Source organism: Cupressus sempervirens, chromosome 3 (genome assembly GCF_028749045.1).
Source record: "Cupressus sempervirens isolate cs-2001-9-10 chromosome 3, ASM2874904v1, whole genome shotgun sequence".
Taxonomy (NCBI): domain Eukaryota; kingdom Viridiplantae; phylum Streptophyta; class Pinopsida; order Cupressales; family Cupressaceae; genus Cupressus; species Cupressus sempervirens.
This window is the reverse complement of record NC_143120.1, coordinates 163350669-163371273: the sequence shown is the minus strand read 5'-3', so window position 1 is coordinate 163371273 and position 20605 is coordinate 163350669. Positions and strand designations below refer to the sequence as shown.

General features: G+C 36.2%; 1 protein-coding gene across 2 annotated transcripts in view; it reads left to right on the top strand.

Moving 5' to 3' along the window:
• LOC149565277 (uncharacterized) overlaps positions 1-20133 on the top strand; it is a 240966-nt gene extending 220833 nt beyond the window's left edge. For both annotated transcript variants that reach the window (XM_089818818.1, XM_089818817.1), the window contains exon 11: positions 19818-20133. In XM_089818818.1, coding sequence (XP_089674944.1) covers positions 19818-20049 — 232 coding nt within the window. In that variant the 3' untranslated portion in view covers positions 20050-20133. The remainder of the gene's footprint in view (positions 1-19817) is intronic.
• The last annotated feature ends 472 nt before the right edge of the window (positions 20134-20605 follow it).

Here is a 20605-nt window from a genome sequence, read left to right as displayed (position 1 = left end):
CTCAAAAGGAATAGTTTTAGGGAAGTGTAAGATAACTTCCAAAAGATATCCATTGACATATCGAGAAGATGGAGTTGTGGAGCATCATCAATCGGGTTGCACAAATAAGAATATAAATATCATAAGGACATAAAATATCAGCCACATTCAAGTATATGGATATTAAGTAGTGATTTTAAATTATCGTCTTCATACAAAGAGAATATACGGTACATACCATGATTAATAACAAACCTAGATCCGCAAATTGCAGCTCCCATATGGAGCGCACCATAACCCCTATGGAAACACTCACAATAACAATCATCTCCGCACCTATAATAGTCTATGGGTTGATCTTATAGTTCATGTTGAAGAAGAAAGACATATTAGGCCCTTCAATAGCATCCCTACACATTAAAGAATATCTCAGCATATTTTATTCACTCCAACTCTGTTGCTAATTTGCAATTGGCTATGGAGCATGATATAATAAGTGATTAATATTTGACGGATGTCATGAATGCATAGTATTGTAGTTTCTTTGTAGAGGGAGATTACAGCCGAGGGTAGACCATTGATTTTTTTGTTTGTACCGATCAATCAACTACTCATAAAAGATATTGAATTAAAAAATTTTTTAAAAATATAATATTAGTACATGCTAATGTCGTGGCTATATTTATATTTGACTTTCATTGCCGAACATTACAAGAAGCCAGTTGCAAGTGGTCTTTTATTTGATAAGAGTCATTGCTTATGCATTTAGACTTTGGCATCTACCCATGGGAACTTTATCTCGTGGAATGACTGTGATTGAAAGTAACAATAACCAAGAAGCATCTATACTATGAATTATGAGCCGCGAATCTTTAGAACGTATATCTATGTTGTGAGAGATTGGGCACAACAGAAATTACCAGAGGTAACATTTGCGAAGGCGTGTTGGAGGAAAGAGGTTGGATATTTTGGATGCAAAGTGTGTCAAGTTCTAGTTATTGATGATTCATACAAAGGATGTAGAGGGAGCAAACTGCAATGAGGTTTTGCTCAAATATCAAGATGGTCATATAACTATTTTCTTTCGGACTCGATCTTATGATAGTAACTCCAAAGTGGTCTTGGATCTAACACCTTTAGACACATATGAATCATGTCAGATAATAAGGGACTTAAAACAAGATATATTTGATGATTGATTATGAAGGAGCCTAACATTTTATTAGAAGCAACTGTGGACTAAGAGAGGGTGCAGATAGAGGATATGTTTCAGTCGACTTTCAAGAATCTGTCATATTAATCAAGAGGGAGTAGACCATGTCGAGATTGATTCTCCAATGATCAGAAATTATAGCAGTTAAAGCACTATGATTCATGGGATAAAGTTTCATGTATGTAGGTTGGAAGGCCTTATGCTATCACGATACTTGTTGAACTAGGGAAGCATGTCACGTGTTTTTGCCGGAAGGTAAGAAGGATGAAAATTTAATATCAGACTAGTTTTGGCACTTAATTGGTGACCTTGACAAGGAGCTCAAAAGTTAGTGTTTCTTCATGGAGGAGTTCCAAGTGCAATCCCTTGTAATGCATTCTTGTCTGTGAGAGACAAGTTTGAAGTGAAAACCTTATTCTTTGATGTGGTTCATGGTGGATGTCATAACAACACCACATGATAGTATCTTTGGTGACTTTCATCCGAACTTTTGATGTAATGTGTGTATAGGTCTGACCCCTATGTACATCATGAGGAAGTGACGACTTCCAAATGATTATCAGTTGTATTTGTAGAAGTTATTGGAAGATGACGATCTTACAATAACTTAAATCATGATATACATTTTGTGTAAATGTTGAAATAGATCGTGAAAGGCTTTATCTTGTAAATCAGCAACTAATTGTTAGATATCATTAAATTGATTGTCTATAAGTTGTTTGTATAGATATATGATAGGTATTTGGTGAATATCTTGCCTTGATAGTCTGATAGGCCATTACCGCATTGAGCACTTGGTAAATATCATGTTGTTGACGTTTTGATAGGCCAATACTTAAGTACTTGATGAATATCATTTGATCGATGTTTTAATAGGCCAAAACTCATGTTAGCTAATATGATATCAAAAGAGTATTTGGTGAATATCATATATTGATATTCTGATAGGCCAATGCTTATATGATATCATATAATGGAAGTCTTTTGATCAAAGATTTCCTTGATGGTGTAATATATGTCCTATGTTTATCCTCGCTAGGTAAGAGGGAGTGTTGATGTTTAGTAGCTTCAATCAAATAAACCTAACAATATATATAATCATGTGATATAATTTATATATGTGAGATATAAGTTATGATATATATATACACATACATATACATATATATGACTATAGTTCATTATTATATAAACTATCAAGTTAACAAATAGACATGTCTCTTCATATCTTATGCTTAATATAAAGATGAGGAGTTGTAATTGGAACACACATACCATAAAAGGCAGTGCTAATACATTTGCAATATCTTTCAAAATTTACATAGGGGAAAGCACCTGAGGGAGAGAAGCACCCAAGGGAAAGCATCCAAGGGAAAGTCCTGAGGGGAAGTACGCGAGGGAAACACTTGAGGGAAAGTACTTGAAGGACGCACCCAAGGGAAAGTACCCGAGGGAGGGAAGCACCCAAAGGAAAGCAACCAAGGGAAGTCTTGAGGGAAACACTTGAGGGAAAGTACTCAAGGGTAAGTATCCGAGGGAGAGTATCCAAGGGAAAGTGCTTGAGGGAAAGTAACTGAGGGAGAGCATCCAAGGGAAAGTGCTTTAGGGAAACACCTGAGGGAAAGTCCTAAGTGAAAAGACCTAAGGGAACGTACTGGAGGGAAAGTGCTCGAGGGAAATTTTGATGCCATGGTACTATTTGGGGAATGTGTTGAAGGGAGTGAGCTGGAGTTGTTGAGGGGAAGATATAATCCATTGAATACACTAAATAATAGTTAGACAAAGAAGCACACGTCAACACAAAGATGTAACAATTTATTGCCGAATCTCCAAATATATTATATGCAAAACAAGGATGGCGCTCTTGTCATGTCCCTGTTTTAAGATAGAATTTTAATAATAATTAGATAATACAATGTTGTTAAATAAGTAATGAAAATAAAGTTAAATTCAAACTAATACTAAATTATAAAAATAAGAAATAAATTTTTTAATTATATTATCAATATAATAATATTTATTATTTTAAATAAAAATATAATAATATTACAATGAATAAATAAATAAATAAAATTAAATGCAAGATATAATATTGTAGAAAGTATGTTAACTTTCTAAATAGAATCTAATAATAAATAATAAACACAAATAAGTAGGTAATTAAATAATATAACATAGAATAATATAAATTAATTAAATCTAATGAAAAGTCGAGAGATATTTAACAAATGGACACGACTCTTTAAAATTAAGATATAAAAGAGAGGAGTTTATTTTAGAGAGGAGAAAAAAAGAAAAGTAGGAGTTCAAAAAGGAACTCAATTGAGCTCATTAGAACCAACTTTAACTCAACTAAGTTCATCGGAACCAACAGATTGACTTACTAGAAATAGTAGGTCCCTCAAATGGAGCCAAAACACACCATAGGTTGCTGGAAAGCCTATAACCACACAACTGAGACCCTCAAATCCCATTGTTAGCTCACGAGGGTGCGATGGTGCACTGACCTAGCCAACTGCAAGAACCTGCTAAAAATGGGGACATCAGAGTCCCTCTGAAAATGTGGCATCGCTAATTGTCCAATGCTATCACCTGTATGAGATGAAATAGATTTGTTTCCAACAGAAGAAAAAATCATCATGAGAGTTCGACTCTATTGATACTCTTACCTCATTCGTGCTTATTGCAATCATATCCTGGACAGATGTGTCGACCACATCATCACGTCCCCCATCCCTAAACGTTGAAGCATACTCACCACCAATCACAATATGTAACTTTGGGGCTGGTGTCAATTGTACCCACTCTAACTCCACGGTAACCTCGTCCAACTATGACTATGACTCCTGAAGAGCCATTTGAGTATTCTGAAGAGAGTCCATAGTCACCTCAAGCTCTTGGGTGAGCTCAGCCACCTCCTCTTTCCCTAACAACGTCTCATAACATATGCTACCCCACTCCAGAAGGTAATCCCTGTCAGCAACTAATTGAGAGTAACTGTGCTTCAAGATCCTGAAAGCCTCTCGAAGCGCATGAATCTTTTCTAAGGAAAGACTACTATTACTGCTCTCATCTGATATAGGAGCACCCCAACTAGATGTAGCTAGCATTTGACGGATAGCATCATAATTCTCAAGAACTAAAGAAATGTCACTATCACTCACCTTCAGCTAACAAGTCACATGATGCCTCTATAACCCCTAACTCTTATGCAAGCTCCCTGTCTCATCAACTGCACTGTGATAGAAAAATGAATCAGAACTGCCCACCACAAGATTTCTCATATGTGTCCTATCGTCCTCACACAACTCTACATTCGAGATACAACTACTATGTACCTCAATCAACTCCTCATTCGAAGAAATGGAAGCCCTAGGAATATCAATCTATCTACATGTCTCAGCTTTCAGCTCAATAGTAAGATCCTTTAAACGTCGATCCTAGGACTCATCCAAAACCTTCTCGTAGTCATCACCCAAGACAAGGGGTATCATAACCGGTGCAACTCATAGCATCGTCCAACAAATCATTAGAGGTGTCCATACTATTTGCATCCCCACTACTTGACAGAGCCTCAATTGTCGTCACTTGACTCTGCACACATGACTCTATGCCAGGCTATGAACCAATAACCCTAGAGCATGAACACACATCTAATGACTCTGCTGTAACACCCAAATCATCACCAACACAGCTGCTCCCTATCTGACCAACTTCATGGTGTCCTTTTTCTTTATATAAGGGAGTCGCGTTAGGTTTTGTTTGTAAATCTCCCTTGACCTTTTCCTTCTTCGCAATTTTGAGGCTTTCCTTTCTTTCTGCCCCATCTCCAATCCCATTTACCTTTAGTTTTCCTATAATTTTTATATTCCTTATATCTATGGAGGAGATAGACTGGGAATCCTTCCTTTCCTTATATGGTTTTAATTTGGATCCATTGACCAGGTCTTTTAATGGATTATTATCGAGGGTTGATAATTTTATAGCTCCATTTTCTTTTACCTCCAATATTCTGTATGGTCCTAGCCATCTAATTTTAAATTTTATGGGCTTTATTTCATTCTTCCTATTATATTTGAGTACCAATCGGCTTGGTCTAAAATTCATCCTATTTAAGTGCTTGTCATGCCAAAATTTCCACCTCCTCTGTGCTACTTCAGTAGCACATTGAGCTAGTGTCCTTTTATCCAATTTTACTAGGGTGTTAAGTCTTTCCCTTAAAATTTCTTCATCTCCTAGCGTATGCTGAACTACTATTCCTAGGTTGGGTATTGCATATTCCATCGACATTACTGCCTCCTTCCCGTACATTAGATGGAATGGTGTATGCTCGGTAGTGGCCTTGTAAGTAGTCCTATATGCCTTGAGAACTACTGGCGGCCTTTCTTCCCAATCTCCTTGTTCAACTCCAGAAGTTTTGTACAATACTTTGACCAATATTTTATTTGTAGATTCTGCTTGCCCATTTTCCCTTGGATAGTGCGGACTGGGAAAAAAAAAGGAAAATTTTATACTCACTAGTCATAGTTCTAATTGCTTATTTTACAAAGTGCACCCCTTTGTCACTTGTCAACTATAGTGGTATACCAAATCTTGTTACTATCTGGTCATATAGGAATGTTGTCATACTAATAGTTTTATTATCTGGGAGTGCTTGTGCCTCTACCAACTTGGTAAGATATTTTACTACCACCACTATGTATTTGCAGATGTGATTATTGCTTATGGGCTAGGGCCGTACAAAATCTAGTCCCCAACGTTCAAATAACTCTTGTGGCTATGATAGAAACAATGGCATGAAATCTCTTTTTAGGGGTTTGCCAGCCCTTTGACATGTACCACAACACAAAACCCATTCCTAAGCATCATTCTCTCCATTGGCTTGCCATATGGTTATGCATTTTTACAATGGTGTGCGGGATCCTCCAATCCTTCCCCCATATATCTAGGGAGTTTCTGTTTGTCTGTCGCCATTCACCTATGGCTTTTCCCTCCTACCAGGACAAAATGCAGTAACAGTTGGATAAGTTATCATTGCATTGATAATCCTCCTCTAAATTGAGAGCTACGGCTCCCTCTTAGAAGATATTCAACAAATTCAAATGATTGAATATGCCTTTAACCAGAAGACACTAAGGCGTACTAACACCCACCCATAATCATGGAAAGAATGCAGTTATCAGATTTATAAACTAAATAAAGAGGGAAAGATCAACAGACGACCCCAAGACCATTTATTGAGTCTTCCACATTACAGAGGAGATGAAAGGAACTAAAAGTCTTTTTTTGTAAATTATGAGTTTGTGAATCATTTGATTCACAAACACATATGTACTTGACATGATAATACAGAGCTGTATTCAACAAAGGAAAGAAAAGTCCACATGATCAATTTCAACCAGGAAAATAAGTATTCAGACCTCAAGATCTGACATAAATATATTCCTGTTTATTCCAAAAACATAACAAAATAACCTAGATTGTTTTGTACCTGCCATCACAATCAAATTGCAGAAAATGAAAATAATTTTCCTTTATTTTCCTCTCTGCTACAATTACATTCAGCAAATATTCCCCTTTCCTGTAGCCTCAAGACTGCTGGTAAATAGAACCCCTACTTCTTGAAATATCCAAACAGATAATCATCCCTGTGACTATTCAGTTTTTCCCTAAATAACTGAATCTTGGAATTATATTCTCTCTTCACCTTTTATGCTCTTAGAATATGATATACTTATTAATTTAAAGTTTATAAGGATATAACATATTTAAATTGTGTTTGAACAAGTGACATTTAAATATGTTAAATCAAAATAAAATATTCCTTTTGCTAGGCGGATTGAGAAATACTTCTTGCAGTAAATTTGGGTCTCGTTTCGGGAAGCATATCTATTTATTCCACCGTTGGATTGAGTTCATTTTTTGATATGTTTTCGCAAACCTAGTTTTCTGCATTCTGACCAGAGTGATTGGAAAAATAATGACCGAGTCAAAAGATATTCGCTATTGAATGCGAGTCTATATGACTTATAAAATCAGAATTGGCAAAATAAGTTTTCCAGCCACTATCACATCCTCTGTAACCCTTCTTGTGGGCCTCTTTAAAACAGAAGCAGTTACCATTTTCATTACAGTTATATGTGCCATGTCTACCCTTAAGAATGCTCCAGCTGTTGCTATGCTTGGGTCAAAATTATGTCAAACAGTTTATATGCATGCCTGCACTCTTCTCGTAACTCTATTAATGTCTCCAGAGTGTTGTCCATTGCTGTCAATTTGGAGTGCATTTTCATTCTACAAGACAACATTCTCCACTAGAATGCTTTGGGTTGTAACAGCAAAGACACCTTGGCCAATAACAAGATCAGTAACGTGCCAAATATTTTCCTCTAAATTATCCCACTATTTTGCTGTGTAATCTACTAGATTTGTTCTATAATTCTTGTGAGCTGATTTGACTACTTTCAAAATAGAATGAATCTTCCCATGATCATGACTCAGCTCGTGGTTTGGGTTTGTCATTTCCCATAGCAAGATGAATGGATGAAAATCAAATTTGGAGACCCACCAAGTTTATAAGTCATTTTAAACTATCCACCATCTATGGTCTACTATCTATGTTTAGTTCCTTAATCACTTTGAATCTAAATTTTGAAATTCTGAACTTGACTAGAGCTTTGAACTCTAAACTATTGAATGCTGATTCTAGACCTGTACTTCGAACCTGTGAGCTCAAACCACTGAACTCAAACTTCGAATTGAACTTTGAACTTGAATGGTGGTCCTTGAAATGATGGCCAGTTTATTGAACTCTGAATCACTGAATTTCACTACTGAAACTGGACCTGCATATTTGATCACTGGAATGTAAACTTCAAACCTTGAACTTCTGAAACCAAGTCTGCACTTTGAACTTTGAGCTTTGAGCTGTTGGTTTGAGGTTCAAGTTCAACACCTCTAGTTGATAATATCCCAAGCATAACTTCACAAAGACACTGTTAGCAAAAATCTTTATAAGTCATGAGAATGTTCAGGGAATTTTCTTCATGGGGCCTAGTTTCCAAAGTCTAAAACTTGGGTGCTGAAAGCATGTTGATAATGGTCATTGGTTGTGAGATGTTTGGTCACTCCATGTATTATATACGTGTATAGCATCTTCAACTAAGATTTAATCATTGCATATTCATAATATTGAATATCATCACAATTATAGATTGCAACTTTGGTTATGTTGTACCGTGATTGCTCAATGACGACTCATTTCCGCAATCTTCTTGATAGCAAAAATGACTTGAGAATGTCTACATAAAGTGATGTGTTACATTAAATCTAAGTTAGTAAATCTGGTTCTGATGCTGATGCTGATGCGGGTGCAGGATTCTCATGTGCTATTTTCTATTTTTGGATTTTGGGTGCGTTTGGAAGTTTACACACACACACACACACACACACACACACACACACACTTTTGGGTGCGTTTGGAAGTTTACACACACACACACACACATATGCAAAGAAATGCAAGAAATATACAACAATTAAACTATTCCATAGCATGATACTTCACCATTGATAGTTCAACTTCAAACTTCACAAACAAAAATTGACAAATATTCAAATTGAAATAACTAATTAGTAAATTGCTCAAGTTCAAGATTCCAATGCAATTTGAATTACAAAATCAAAAGTTAGTTGATGATTCAATGTTGATCAATCAAGAGTCAAGAGTCAAGATTCACTAATCAAATTCAGTCATTCAAAATCATAAAGATTCTCAAAAAATTCCACATTCTCATCCTCTCCTTCAGCTGCAAGAGTTGCAAGTTCATTTGAACCAAATATGGTCTACTTGTGCTAGATACACGTGCCATGATGCTATCAACATCATCTGTCATTATAGTAAGATCCTGTAACTTTGTAATGACCCTGCTCAAATCTGATCTCAAAATGCTGATAAAAGTTCAAGAAAACACTTTGTATACAAGGGTCATATGACTGATATAAAATTTCAGTTTGCTTTTATGGCTCTTTCCTTCACTTAGCATCAATAAGAATGCTTGCAAGAAGACTCTAAATTGACGAAACAATGACCTAACATGAATCTGCAACTTATTTTGACAATATTCAATGCATATATGTGACTGAAACTACTTGTAATATGCAGCTACAGCAACTAGTAATTTTGACAAACACTTGGAATGCAACCTATGATGGCGTTAATGCACTTATAGCCAAGTGACATTAATACAAACACTTGGTATGCATAATTATAACATTATTTAGGCCAAAAAAAAGAATCTATAGCCAATTGACATTTTGTCAAACAATTGGCATGCAAACTAATAAGCTAATCATGAATGATAAATACATATTCAATTACATTATATCAGACCAGCAAATTATGTCTCCTTTATTGCACACAAAATGTTAACTACAATGCTAATATGAAATGGCCAAGACTCTTGGCTTACATCCACAAGAATAATGCTTAAATCTATTACAACTTTCACCTATAGCCTTACCTTCTAATATGCCTCTAAATGATAAGAATAATGCATGAAATATCCAAAGGAATATGATTGTAGATGGCTGTAATAATTTTTTTTCAATGCTACCTTTCTGCTTTGCTTTTTTCGATCTGCTTTTCACCTGCTTTTTTTTGGATCTGTTTTTTCGCTTTGCTTTTTCGAACTGCTTTTTTGGATCTGCTTTTTCGGAGTGTTTTTTCGGATCAGCTTTTTCACACTGCTTTTTCGGAGTTGCTTTTTCAGACTGCTTTTTGGATCTACTTTTTCAAAAACTCAAACCCTCAGGTAATCTGAGTATACAAATTAAGCCTAACTTGAAATGGCTGAATACCACTTGCAAAGTGCAACCCTTCAGAAGATCTTTCACTTCCTCAGTTATGCGATCTACTAGGAGGTATCGTTCCCAAAGACCAATAAACTATCTGAAACCCTTGGCTTTACAATAGACCATGTGATTGTATTCACAATCTGATGTCAAGAGAAATGATAAAAATTGGATGATGAGAATGAAGCTCAGGATGCCTATTTATTCTTTTTCTCCACTTTCTCTAGAAACTTCTAGAACATTATTTTTATTTTATTTATTAAGTGACTTTATAAGATATTTTTCAAGTCATTTTATTAAATTAATTAAATATAAAGTTACCTTTTTAATATTTATTTATTTGATAACTTTATAGATAATTAACTTAATACCACTTATTTATTTAATTAAAATAATTAATTAGTCATCCCCATAAAATATTCATTATTTTGGACAACTTAATTAATTAAATTAATTAAATCAAATTACTGCCAAAACGGGGTCATTACAGTTTGCCCCTCTTGAAATTGCTTGACCTCAAGCAATTCACCACCTGGATCCCACAAGAAGAACTGCATAATGTCCCTGTCATCGCCAAACAACTCCTGCAACATTTGCTCAATCCATCTGTCATTTTGTCGTACCAACTCAATACCACCAACGCATTCCACTGGCCTAAGCGGAATGTACAACCCAACTCTGCAACAATGGTGAATATTCTCTAATGAAATTGTACCCAGTATGGAGAATCCACATACTGTACAACTCCTGCAGTCAACACAACTTTATAGATTACCGGCCACTGTCTCATAACCATAACTCCCATGCATCGTTGATGGCGAATAGTCATCACATGATAGATAGCAAGAACTAGAACCCAAACCAAATCTAACGGCCATCAAGTCCTCAACACCTGGGTCCAATGCAAACTGATTAACATACCCTGCAGTATAATGCTGATTAAAAGAACCAACCTCAGTCGACAACTCTCTATACACAAGTGATGCAACCCACTACAACTGATCACTAACCAAGCCGGAACTAAGTACTACTTCCGAAGATATTGCCAAGGGTGTAGTGTCACTAGCAAGAACCATGCCAACTGTCGGCTCACCAACATCACACATGATCTCTGATACAACATCACTAGTCTCCTTGCCATTCGTAGTGGAGACCACCACCAAGTCAAACATACCTCCATGCTCAGCTGTAGTGCCCAACTCAACTGAACCTGCCTCTAGTGGAAATGAACCAAACATGCCAATACTAGTATCGATGACAGATATATCCTCATCTCTACTGCCTCTATCAACCTTGACCATGGACATCCTCGGATCACCAGACACTGCGGTCTATGACTGTACAGAATTTGGTAAAGACTGAAGTCGCTCTAACTCCATGGTCACCTCAGCCAAATGAAATTGTGACTCCTTGAAAGCCAACTGTGTACTCTCAAGGAACTCAGAAGTCACCTCGAGCTATTGAGTAAGCTCACTTAGCTCATCTTCCTTGACCAATAATGCATCATATGTTGTACTGCCCCACTCCATAAGATAATCTCTGTCGGCTACCAACTGCATATAATTTTGTCTTAGAATCTGGATAGCCTCCCATAAAGAGTGGATCTCTGTCAAGGAAAGATAACTGCCTCCCTGCTCATCACTAGTAAGAGAACTCCATCCGTAAATTGCTAACAACTGACGAGCAGCATCGAAATGCTTGCAAGCGATAGCAATGTCTCACTCACTAACTCTCAGCTGACTAGACACATGATTGTGCTGGCTGGTCGAACTCCTATACTCTACCCTTGATACATTGTCCAAAGGAGTAACCTCAGAATAGCTATCATCTGTAATATTGTCATCCAAATTCTGCAGACCAACTATTGAACTTGTATCATCAAATGGAGTGATTGAAGCATCAACATAAACCTCTGTATCAAAGGAACCCGCTAAAGAGGCTAAGTCCTCAACACTGTTAACAACATCCTCCTCGATGTCATCTGTAATAATCAAATCCTGGGACTCTTCTGTAAACTTTGTCATATCTGAGGGATCATCAACCCATTCCAACAAGAATGGTCGACTGCATACATGAACAATGCCCAGCATAGGTGTATAAAAACTAATTCTAGCGTCAGACAAGCTACTGGCATGGATGAGAACTACACTTGGTAAACTACTAATCAAGTCCATGATAGTGCAATAGATACTACTACCAAAGAATGATAGATATCTTCGGTCAAAACAATCCCAAGTACTGAGATAAGGATTCCAACATCTAATCCATGAACGGAAATCAACTGGCAACTCAAGTAAACTCCTCACCTGAGTAATGAACAATACCAACTAACTTCACGCACTGTTTACTGTACCCACTACAATCTCTGAATTCGGCGTGTGAATGCTAGACATACTCACATCATCATCAACATGTGACTCGACTGTAAAAGAAAACTGAGTCCCTGCCATATGCTCTAAGTCTTGAACTGAACTCACCTCGAGACGAAGCTCGTCCACATGTCTCTCAGAATCCTGGAGAGCCAACTGAGTATACATCAAGGAATTTCGAGTATCCTCCAGCTCATGAGAAAATTGGTCGACCTCCTCTTCCTTCTTCTTTAATGCATCTGAATAGATCCCCACAAGATTAAGGAGATGATCGCGATCGGAAAGTAGGTGTATGTAACTTACCTTCATTGCTTCCATGCCTTCCTTGGTTTGTTGTAAGTCGTCACAAGAAGAACCTGTTGTGACTCCTTTCTGTCTCTCCTGTAGTTGAATCATCCAAATGTGATTCTCGATTAATCCATGCATCTTGTCATGATGAGATAAAGCCGCGACAATATCCTTGTCCCTTGTCTTCAGCTGGCTTGCCAGACCAAGTGAAGAGCTACTAACCTCTATCTCATGTGAAGAAGCATCCAACTGTGCCTGATACTCATTTTTTACAAAGTCCTAAATGCTCAGTTTCTAATCAATTGTACTATCCTCAAACATGACAGTATCCTCAACTGTTGTAACTTCATCCAGCCCAACTATATTGGAATCACTATCTGTGTCAATCATGCAATCCGGTGTGCCTGTGATATCACCTTCTGATGCCACTAGCTCAACCTGCACAACATCTGTAACCCCTTCTGCCTGTGAAGATGATGCAGATAAACCATTACCTGAAGATGTGCTAATGTCTCCTTGTATCGAATCCGCATGTCTGTTAAACTCCTCATACAAGTTTCTGCCTGTCATAGGGAAGGTACGATCCTTAGGCCTATCAATCAAGCTCTTTAACCACGTACATGCCATAGGTGACAAATTCCTCTCTTTTGTCCAAACATACCATAAGTCTTCTGCCAAAAGTTTAGAAATTTCATCCTCCTCAAACAAGATTGTGAACATGATGGAGTGCATCGATGCCAATACCCTGTTGGGATGAAACTCGTCCATAATATTCCAAAATGTATTAAACATCTTGCAAATGTCACCAAGACAACCCATTGCCAACATAATATTTTCAAATCTACACCTTGCAAATACTTAAAGTAATCTTGCCCTCTTTGTGAAATAAGGGTCCCAGATGTTGTCCAACTTCTTGAAGCTTTTTACCATGGCATGAAGTACCTCTCTCATAATCTGATCATCATAAGAATTAAGGCTAGCTATTATCCTTATGATTTCACTAATGCAAGAGAGAGTTGTAAGTCTTATTACCTCATCATGATGTCTCAATAATCGAGGCTTAACCAACGAACCAAATGCTGGAGATAAAGCTGTTTGCATAGCATCGGGTCTTGACTGATCAAACTTGCCTAAATAAGTTTCCAACTCCACCAAAGTTCTTAGAAGGTCCTCTGTTCGCTGAAATGGACAATCTAATTTCTTCTTTACATTGTGCATTCTTTCTTCCAAATCCTTGTCTCTTGTTAAAGACATACTGATAATTGAATTGAATCTGAAATAACTCAATCAGGTTGGCAGGAAATCGCTCTGATACCACTGTAATGACCTTGCTCAAATCTGATCCCAAAATGCTGATAAAAGTTCAAGAAAACACTTTGTATACAAGGGTCATATGACTGATATAAAATTTCAGTTTGCTTTTATGGCTCTTTCTTTCACTTAGCATCAATAAGAGTGCTTGCAAGAAGACTCTAAATTGACTAAACAATGTCCTAACATGAATCTGCAACTTATTTTGACAATATTCAATGCATATATGTGACTGAAACTACTTGCAATATGCAGCTACAGCAACTAGTAATTTTGACAAACACTTGGTATGCAACCTATGATGGCGTTAATGCACTTATAGCCAAGTGGCATTAATACAAACACTTGGTATGCATAATTATAACATTATTTATGCCAAAAAAAAAAACTTACAGCCAATTGACATTTTGTCAAACAATTGGCATGTAAACTAATAAGCTAATCATGAATGATAAATACATATTCAATTACACTATATCAGAGCAGCAAATTATGTCTCCTTTATTGCACACAAAATGTTAACTACAATGCTAATATGAAATGGCCAAGACTCTTGGCTTACATTTGCAAGAATAATGCTTAAATCTGTTATGACTTTCACCTATAGCCTTACCTTCTAATATGCATTTAAATGATAAAAACAATGCATGAAATATCCAAAGGAACCTGATTGTAGATGGCTGTAATAATTTTTTTTCAATGCTACCTTTCTGCTTTGCTTTTTTCGATCTGCTTTTTCGCCTGCTTTTTTTGGATCTGTTTTTTCGCTTTGCTTTTTCAAACTGCTTTTTCGGATCTTCTTTTTCGGACTGCTTTTTTGAATCTACTTTTTCGGATCTTCTTTTTCAGACTGCTTTTGGGATCTACTTTTTCAAAAACTCAAACCCTCAGGTAATCTGAGTATACAAATTAAGCCCAACTTGAAATGGTTGATTACCACTTGCAAAGTGCAACCCTTCAGAAGATCTTTCAGTTCCTCAGTTATGCGATCTACTAGGAGGTATTGTTCCCAAAGACCAATAGACTATCTGAAACCCTTGGCTTCACAATAGACCATGTGATTGTATTCACAATCTGATGTCAAGAGAAATGATAAAAATTGGATGATGAGAATGAAGCCCAAGATGCCTATTTATTCTTTTTCTCCACTTTCTCCAGAAACTTCTAGAACATTTATTTTATTTTATTTATTAAGTGACTTTATAAGATATTTTTCAAGTCACTTTATTAAATTAATTAAATATAAAGTTACTTTTTTAATATTTATTTATTTGATAACTTAATAGATAATTAACTTAATACCACTTATTTATTTAATTAAAATAATTAATTAGTCATCTTTATAAAATATTCATTATTTTGGACAACTTAATTAATTAAATTAATTAAATCAAATTACCGCCAAAGCGGGGACATTACAAACTTTGCATCCAAGCTTGCACATTCAAGGGCTACATCTCAAAGCTTGGTTGACCCTTCCTTGTATCCATTCTCCTTATATGACAAAAGACGCAAGTTGGTATGTCTATAAACCAAGTCCTCAACTTTCTTTGAGCGCTGCAATCCATTGAATGGATATGGGAGTCAATACAACTATTCCATTCAGCAGCAAAAGAACTTGCAACCTAGATAGTGTTCATAAAATTAAACATACAAATGAAAAGAAAATGAAAGAATTGTAAACACTAAATTGTAAAATACAATTGTTAAACAAAAATAAAAATAAACTTACTTGTGAGAGGATCTTGATTGAAAGAGGTTGTAGATGCTTCAGTGGTTGACTATACATGTACCACAATGTATAGCTACCATGTCATTTTGGTCCTTTATTGCATATGGAGTAAGTTTTGATCTTGAAGCAAATAAGCCGAATTCTAGCCTCACCTTTTTGTGCATTTCATCATCTGGAAGAGTCTTGCAAATGCATTGTAGAACCCAGTAGCAACTTCTTCATCTGCATATGGTGCAACTCTATCTGACATAGAAAGTATATCTTGGCTATAGTACCTTGGAGAAAAGGCATATGCAAGGAGGTGCGATGGGGTTGTCATCTTCTCCCAACGATGATGAATGATTTTTTTGACCCTATTGTAGAATGCTTCACATTTTGTGGGGTCATTCTCATGTGCTTGTATTGAAATCTTTTACCTTTTCTACCATGGTGTACATGTCGTTATACACATCCCCCAAGCAAGGTAAATTTGTATCAGCAAAGCGTAGAATAGTCATGATAAGTTCGGTGAAATCCAATACAAATTGCACATAAGCCCACCAACTGTCATCCAAGACCAAAGCCTTGACCTTTTTGGTTCTCTTTGAATTTGAAGCCTTCCATGTACCCCATTGGCTAGAAATTACCATCTGGCTCAATGCCTTTTGCACCTTGAGGAGTCGTCTCATAATAACAATATGAGATGCAAATCGGGTCTCGACAACCTAAGCAAGTTAACAATATGACAATAAATATTAAGCAAAGTTATATACAATTTGATCACTGAACATGAATATAAAACTTATTTATATTAAAATAATAAATGAAACTCACTAATTACAATTTTGAGTTTACCTTCAATAACTCCAACTTGTAGAATGATCTGAGTATGGATTGTGACATGTGGTTATTTGTCACAGACATTTGTATCTCCTCTCCCTCTTGGTATATTTGCTTCACCCAATCTATTTGGGTGCCGCTTTGTTGCATGACCAAGTTGAGAGTGTATAGTGCATGGTGTCTAAAAACTGTGGTTGTACCGAGTCTCAACCAAAGCACCTACACCCCTTCAATATTTTGGCATTATCGGTGACCACCTGGACCACATTCTTACTACTGACCATCTCTATTGGCTCAATGAGAATTCTAGAAATCAATTGTGAATCCTTAGCTTCACCTTCACAATTAATTGCCTTAAAAAATATTGCCTCTTTGGGGGACATTGCAATCACATTAATCAATAGATGGTTTCTTGTATCTTTCCATCCATCAAATACAATAGTTATACTAGAGGTTTTCCAAGAAGCTCTAATTGGTTGAAGAGTTTTGTCTATAGAATCTTTTCATTTTGCAAAAGAGTAGTATGCACCTTTTCAAACCCAGGACGAGTGTAATCAGCCGGTGCATTAAGGATGACTACAACCATTTCCTTCCAATATGGTCGTCTTACCAAGTTGAAAGGAAGACCATTGGCATAAAGACAACATGCAATTCCCTCATCAGCAAGCTCTCTTGCCTCCATTTTAAATTCTTGATCTAACGAACCTCTATTGTGGGTAATAACTTCAACTTCTTCCTCTTCCTCTCCTAGTACATGTACTTGCAAGAATAGATGTTTGGAGGATACAACATGATCAGTTGTCAATTTCACTTTGCTCTTTCTAGATGAAGGTTGATAAAAACTTGTTTTTGGTTTGTTAACTAAATGGTCAGCAGCTTCTTGCTCTTTTATAAGTCCTACTAATGCCTCACTCATCCTTTTTCCGGTCTTTGCTTCCTTTGCACATTGCTATTCCTTTACGAGTAGGGCCCATAAAATGAGCTTTGACCTGATAATATGAGTGGTTGAATGGTTTACTATGACATACATTACATTTCCAAATGTATAACCCACCTCCTAAAACCTGTGATAATATGTGGTATGTCTCCATAATGGAGATGCTATATCAATTTTGAAGTTATCATTTCATTCCCTTGCCCTGCTACTAAACTTTACCGGTAGTGGCCATTCTTGCACAATACAAACAATGATTCTAATAAGAAAATATTAAATATTAAATTACAAGTAAACTATGAACGTCAAGCATACAAGTGCAAAAATATGATAAATTTTTTTTAAAAAGATTGCTAAACTTGTCTTCTTTGTAACTTCAGAAAAAATGGAAAACAACTTGCAAAAACTCTTCCAAAATTTGAAAAATTCATCATCTCAAAAACAGTCACTAAAAGATCTCATGAATGAGATCAAATGCATACCGTAGATGCTTAGAAGTTCTTGTAGAAGCTATTTGACACCCTATGAATGATCTTTTCAAAAAATAATGACCTTGCTTTCAAAATGCCCAAATGGAGATGAAATGAGAAGAGAGCCCAGCTGCAAAGAAAATGAGAAGAATGAACAATGAATGGCCTCTTCTTTGACTGTTTTAGGGTTGAGGAGCAAAAAAAGTATCAAAAAAATAAATTAGACACGTGTAAAGTAGTCACTTTAAGTGACTTTTGGCATCCAAAAAGGCTCTATTCCGCGGGTGCCATCCAGTTGCGCCTGGGTGCTCTCAGGGTGATCCCAGGAAGCACATCCTTGGACTGTGGGTGCTCTTCAGTGCATCCCGAGAGCACCCACAGCCCCAGGATGAGCTTCCTGGGGGTACCTGTGCAGCACCAGAAAGCACCCGTGTGCACCAGCATCTGCACCTGATAAAGACCAGAGAGCACTGGTATCTTAGCTTTAAACTGAATCGGTTCTGATAATATCAACACTAGTTTTCCAGAATTTATGTAGACATAAACTGTTCTTACAATGCTCCTGTAGAAAACATTGCAATTCATTGATACCAAGTTGCCACAATTACATCCTTTAATCTGGCAATGTCTTTATAACTTAATCTAGGCCAACTCTAGATCGTAGAATATTCTTTACATGATCTATATATTCTTTCAATGTAATTTTTAAGTGTTATCAAGCTATTTGTCTTTAGCAATATGGCTATACATTATCAAAGGTCACGAGAAATCTTTTGTGCTTATGGGAACATCACATGCATAGTATTTAGATTCAGAATCAAGAAGACCAAAGGAGGGTTACCAAGGCAATTTAGATGGTTTGAGTCTGCGTGATCAAGAATATAAGCAATATTCAGCATATATAAAGAAAAGAATATAAGCAAGAAGAAAAAAAAAGGGCTAACATCCTCAGTTCACTATCAGGAAGATTGAAGTGATAAGAGAAGAGTTAGAAGGATATGGTGAATGTGTGATCAAGAATATAAGCAAGAAAACAAAGAGAAGGGCTAATATCTTCAGCTCAGAATCAGGAAGATTGAAGTGAGAATACTAAGAAGGCCATGGCAAATGCATGCTTTGAGAATGTGTGATCGAGGATATAAGCAAAAAAAACAAGATAAGGGCTAAAACTTCAGCTCAGAATCAGGAAGATTGAAGTGAGAAGAGTAAGAAGGCCATGGTGATTGGATGGTTTGCGTACATGTAATCAAGAATATAAGCAAAAAAGACCAGTTAAGGGCTAATATCTTAAGCTCAGAATCAGGAAGATTGAAGTGAGAAGAGAAGAGTAAGAAGACCATGGTGAATGCATGGTTTGAGTATGTGTAAACAAGAAAATAAGCAAGAAAAACAAGATGAGCATCTTCAGCTCAGAATCAGAATGATGGAAGGGAGAAGAGAAGAGTAAGAAGGCCATGGTGAATGCTACGGTCTTCCACGCCAATATCAAAGAGACAAATCATAACACCGGGTGGGTGTTATAATCAACTGATTTGCAATGATGCTGACCTTTCCACCACATAAGAGTGGTAGTGCAACCTTCTCCAACATGTGGCATCTAAAGATCAGAAGCTTTTTCTTAACAGACAAACTTATAATAAAAGTTGTTTTTAGTTTTGCAATAACATTGACTGTTATCCTAAATATCCTGCTAATATGAAGAAAAATATGCATTCAACTTTTTCTCACTGTAGAGAGTACTACATAAATATTTGAAGAGAAGTTATACTGAACAATTTAAGTATTTAACTTTTTTTTGTTATTTGATTTGTTCAATTTAGTAATGACGGTTTTGTGGGAAAATTGGCAGGTCGGAGGGTTCAAGAAACAAATTCAGTTCCATGAGCGTACAAGTAATGGCATCACAAGAATATCCTTTAGTTGCACCTTGTAACACACCTCTTACTTCTCATTTATTCACTCCATCATATATTTTTCTGTTTATCTGTTTCTTCTATGTGTTTAGAGATATTCTAGCAAAATTCAATTGCCGCAAGTTTTCATTGATATCAGATAATCTGGAGAAGGATAAATTGACTTGAGGCATATTTTTAAGGCATTCAAGTTACCTGTTATTGTTAATTTTCTTTCTAGATTAATGATAATATGGAAAAATGGATTATATACACGCTTTCTTCCGAAGAAGCTTAGCTTCTATTATGTTTGGCATCTAAATGTTTCCATTTATTTTTTATATTTGAGCCAAATAAATTCTTACCATATAGTTTACAGCTCCAAGCGGAATACAATATAAACAACAATATTGATGGATTCAAATCTTGTAAGCCAAACGGACCACAATCTCTGGTACTTGAAGAACAATCCTTATTTGAAACTTCTACAGGAAACAAAGACATCATTTTACATATATGCTTAACTAGCAACAATGTTTGTAAGCATTATTCACATGACAAAATTGTCTTGCTGGTGTGGGTATCCGTATAAGTATACTTCTGCCTTGGTGCATATGCTAGGTGATGAGTAGCAAGTAGTGAGTTTATTCACGTAAAAAATTGATGTATCAATAATCTATGGTTTGACAAAAGTACTAATCTAGCTATTGAATTATCGATGAAGTATTTAGCTTGTTATAAATGA